General features: G+C 33.0%; 1 protein-coding gene across 1 annotated transcript; it reads left to right on the top strand.

The window, feature by feature from the left end:
- Window positions 1–2,272: 2,272 nt before the first annotated feature.
- Window positions 2,273–4,830, top strand: JKD (C2H2-like zinc finger protein). The gene is made up of 3 exons (XM_020357187.3): window positions 2,273–2,679; window positions 2,776–3,172; window positions 3,510–4,830. The coding sequence occupies exons 1-3, from the start codon at window positions 2,535–2,537 to the stop codon at window positions 4,477–4,479; spliced, it is 1,512 nt and encodes a 503-aa protein (XP_020212776.1). The 5' UTR covers window positions 2,273–2,534; the 3' UTR covers window positions 4,480–4,830.
- The last annotated feature ends 308 nt before the right edge of the window (window positions 4,831–5,138 follow it).

Raw genomic sequence — 5,138 nt, 5'->3', positions numbered from 1 at the left:
AATCCACGAACTAAGCCGTATTCAAGTGGATTAGGTAGCACAGGGTTTTAGCCCAGACGAAGGTTAAAAGGCTAAACTTTAATATTAAATAGAAAATGTGTAACAAAAACATATGTATGTTGAGTTTGACATGTAATAGTTATTTTGGGTAAATTAAAAAATATATTTTATTTCTTATTTGCTTGCAGAGTAGTAAAAAAATAGTGTAAAAAAAGTAAAAGTAAAAAAGAATGGAGTGTTTGGGAAAATGGACGGTGCAGCGGGGACCCCATGGTTCAATTTTGTTGAGCCATTGCGATGACAGAGTATCACGGACGGTCCTATCAGCTTGCGTTGAGAAGAGAGAACCTCAAACGCTGTCCCACACTTGTCTCTCTCTCTCGCATTCTAAAAGGGACTCCCCACTCTAATTATGGCTTAATCATTCGATACCAACTAAAGCTAAGTAACTTTTCTGTTACCCTCTAATCTCTATCATTTTCACGTGCACAAACCTTTTTATACGTATTACACTATTACTACTAATGCTCTTCACCTTTCTACCAGTCAACGTATCAACGTCTACATATATAAAGTTACTTTATTCACTTCTCCCAATCCCATACATGCTTTATACTAGGAAAACTCCTTAATTAACCTCTATTAATTACTATACATTCGTTATTCTTTATAACGTTCAATTAATTAATTTTTTAAAATTAAGTAATTAATTAATTTAGTTTTGATAATAATTAGTTTATCTTATTTATTATTTTATTTTATTTATAAGACTCAACTTTAAAAAATTGTTTATTTTTTTTATGTAAGATCCAATTCATATTATTTTTTTATATATAAATTACACTATAAAAAAAATTATTATGTATATAATTACATAATATTTATTATTTAAAATTATTTTTATCTATATTATAAGTATAAAATATGTTAGTATAGTATTAACTAGTGTAGGTATAAGTTATAGTAACATACAATTCAAAACTAATATTAAAATTATGTGTAAATATATGTCAAATAAATTTATGTCTATATATATTTTATTTATAGTGATACTTTTTTATATCATTTTATGTAATATTTTCTAAAATATCCCTAATTAATTAATACTGATCTTTCTATAAATAGTGCATGTTTAAAGAGTTTATTATAACTAATGCATTTTATTAAAAATAAGATAACACACTTTAATTAGAAATATTTTAATATAAAAATAATTAATATATGAAATAACATGAATTGTGTTTTATATATATAAAGAAACAAAAATTGTTTTTAAGTTGAGTTTTGTAAATAGGAATGAAAGTAATATATCTTTCATGGATTTAATCTTCTCTCAATATTTTTTTTATAATATTAACCAATCATAAATCACCATTTGTATTATTTATAAACTAATTATTATAAAAATCAACTAACATTAGATGATTGTGTAAAATTGTTTAATAGTGTTGTGTATAACCATTTTTCTCATCTTTTATATTTATCTTGAGTTTTTATTGTTTTATAAAAATACTTTATAATTTTATTTTTTTATTTGACGCTTAAAACAGTGCAAAAAACAATTTGGTGTATATATATATATATATCAATACAAATCCATTATAAAGCCGACCCTATTGGTTCTTAGCCGATCATTATTCCTATACTACTAATATAACCTTTAATTTGGTAGACATAACGCGAAGAAAATCAACTAACGCAGATATTCTATGTGCATGTGGGTTGTATCTGTTTTGAGAAAGTATTCTGATCTATATGTGTGTGAGACTGGAAGAGAAAGAGTACTAGTGTGTGCGTATGCATGTGGTGGCCCGTTAAAATTTATGGCTGACAATCACTTTGAGGGTGCCAGTAAATAAGATATTCAGAAAGAGAGTATACGCGTAAAACCAAAGACAGCAAAGAGCAAGTGAAAGGAGAGAGAGGAATTAAGGGATGATGACACCAGACATAAAAGCTCACATATTATCTGTATAACTTTTACTTTATAATTAAAAGAACTAAGATAGAAAAGAGGGAAAATAGAAAATAAAATAGGTCATAAGATAAGAGAGAGAGAGAGAGACTCAGAAAGAAAAATATAGTTGTGAAAAATTAATGTGTATAAACATAAAAATACAATAATATAACTCTCTCTACATATATTATACGAGCTTTTAGTTTTATCTTTCGCATGTTAAAGAAATCAAAACAATATAGCAGAGGACCACTTGGAAGGCTTTGAACAAGTCTATATAACATACAATATTATTTTCAGCCGGTAAAATATATATTATTGGACTCGAGTTTGGTCTATGGCTTTTTCTTGTCTTTTGGCAGAATAATCACATGAAGCCAGGCACTCTCTCTTACAGAATAATATGGGTACCCTCCATAATAACTTATATTATATTTCTTGGCTTTAGCTATTCTAACATCCCTTGTTTTCTTCCTTGTACTGTCTGAAACCTTTGAAAGTTAGCTGTTTGCTTCTACTTTGTTATAGAAGCAAAAAAAACCTTCCAATATAGCCTCACTGCTCTATTTTTTCTATTATGCAAATGATACCCGGTGACCCCTTTTCACTATCCACTTCCATTGGAGGACTTTCCAATGAACAAAACACAAACGCAAACTCAAACCCTAACCCTAATCCCCCTCCACTCACCAAGAAGAAGAGAAATCTACCAGGAACACCAGGTACTTAATATTATTATTATTTATATATTAATTACTCAACTAATTAAAAACACTAATTTTTCCACCTTTGATTAATCTGGATATTGGATTATGTAGATCCAGATGCGGAGGTTATTGCTCTCTCGCCGAAGACTCTCATGGCCACGAACCGTTTTGTCTGCGAAATATGCAACAAAGGGTTTCAGAGGGACCAGAATCTTCAGCTTCATAGGAGGGGTCACAACCTTCCATGGAAGCTACGACAGAGGTCAAACAAAGAGGTTCGAAAGAAGGTTTATATCTGTCCAGAGAAAACATGTGTCCACCACGACGCTGCAAGGGCTCTCGGCGACCTCACCGGAATAAAGAAACATTACAGCAGAAAACACGGTGAGAAAAAGTGGAAGTGTGAAAAGTGCTCCAAAAAATACGCAGTTCAATCTGATTGGAAAGCTCACACCAAAACCTGTGGCACCAGAGAGTATAAGTGTGATTGTGGCACTCTCTTTTCCAGGTAGTTAACTAATTCATAGAGTTTTTGAATGAATATTCTCATCGTGCTGATTTTCTTTCATGTGACTTTATATATAACGTGAAAGTGAAAATTTCGTGTCATGGACATAAAGTAGACATTAATTTAATTGCCAGTTACGAAGTCACGTAAGAATTCTGCTATACATATTGTCCTTGTTTATTGGTAATTTTTTTGTATATGAAATAAATGCTTAAACATGTGTAAGGTTTTTATGTTTGTTCGTGCATTGAGTTTGGGATTTAGTGCGTAATAATTGTGTATATAGTTTAAATGATGAGGTAATTAATGGGGAATTTTCATTGAACTCTTTGCACAGGAAGGACAGTTTTATTACTCACAGGGCCTTCTGCGATGCCTTGGCTGAAGAGAATTCGAGACTCACCTCAGTTGCTACAAGTAGTCTAAATTTTAAGAGCGAAGATGTGATGAACGCACAGGGTGGTTTGTCGTCATGTGGATTAATCACCGGTCAGGGAATGCAAAATGTTCCACAATTTGGTTCGCATATATTCCACCAAAGACCAAACTTGTCACTGTGGTTGAACCAGGGAAATCACCACATGAACAATCCACTTGATGTGGCATCATCAAGTTCTTCAGGTTTGCCTGAGGGATTGCAAATGGCACAAGCTAATAATACCATGCTTGGTTCTTCTTCAATATTCTCCAATTTTGGAATGCCACCTTCTAATTCAACTAATCCAAACCTTTCCTTATCTCCACTAATGGGGAAAAAGGGAGAGGGTGGAGCTTCAGATTTGACAACCCTTTATTCCGAGAGTCAAAGCAATAATTCAAACTCAGCTTCACCGATGTCAGCCACTGCTCTTTTGCAAAAAGCAGCACAGATGGGTTCCACCAGAAGCACCAAGCCTTCAATTTTCAGTGGCAGTTTTGGAGTTATGAGTTCATCTTCCACCCAAACCACTACTCTCAATAGCAATACCGCAAGCCAAAACTGTGACCAACTTGACGAAGCCTTTCAAAACATGAACCAACATGAGAATTTCAATGCAACAAGCAGTGGCTCAACTATGTTGGGTAGCTCCACTAACTTCAGCTCATTGACGCATTCATCAAACGGTTTTGACGAGTTTATGATGCAAAACAATATGAAGCTCCACCACCCTGGCTCAAACACAGTGGAACATAACTTGACAAGAGATTTTCTTGGCGTGAGTGGAAGTGGAGGTGGACATCATCCATTCCTACCGCAAGAGTTGGCAAAGTTTGCTTCGTTAGGCTCATCAATGGGTTTGAACCAATTCACTGCAGGCCATCAATGAAGCCCTTTCTGATCACTATAACTCATATCATGACATATCTAGTGGTCCCAATGAGACTGTGGAAAATAACACTGATCAGTTATTCGAAAGTTGGTGATGCTTCAAGTTAGAGCGAGTTGGTGATCAGAAAATGGTTCTTTGTGTTGTCAGAGCTAGGTTGGGAGGGTAGAAGGGACCCACTGCATGTTTGAGATGAAAGAAGGAACAGCTATTTCCCCGAGAAGTGCATGTTCTCCAAGTAGTAGTTGTTGTTCGTTTGTCTTCTGTTTTAACCTTGTTATCGTTTTTGGCTTCTCTTACTTGAGAGAAGTGAAAGATATAAAGTAATAAAAAAAACATCTAAAAAATAAATGGAAGAGCAGAAATATAGAAAATAATTATAATTAAATAAAGAAGAATACTAGTACTACATATGTTAGGTAGTATTAATATTAATATTGTTGACTGTGAGTCAAATTTCGGTTTCTCGTCAACCATACATAGCGTGGGTTAATGAGAAAAACAAAATTATTTATTAGCTCCTGTCTTAACATAACTGATGAGAAGGTTGAATACTAGTTTGCGTATTGAAATTTGAAACTATTAAAACAATAAATAACTTTAGGTCTTTAGCCAACTTTACACGTTGGATGTTATTATAGTAATCATAATATTGTTAA

This window comes from Cajanus cajan, chromosome 6 (assembly GCF_000230855.2).
Source record: "Cajanus cajan strain Asha chromosome 6, NIPB_CcT2T_4, whole genome shotgun sequence".
Taxonomy (NCBI): Eukaryota; Viridiplantae; Streptophyta; class Magnoliopsida; order Fabales; family Fabaceae; genus Cajanus; species Cajanus cajan.
This window is presented reverse-complemented; position numbering and strand designations above follow the sequence as displayed.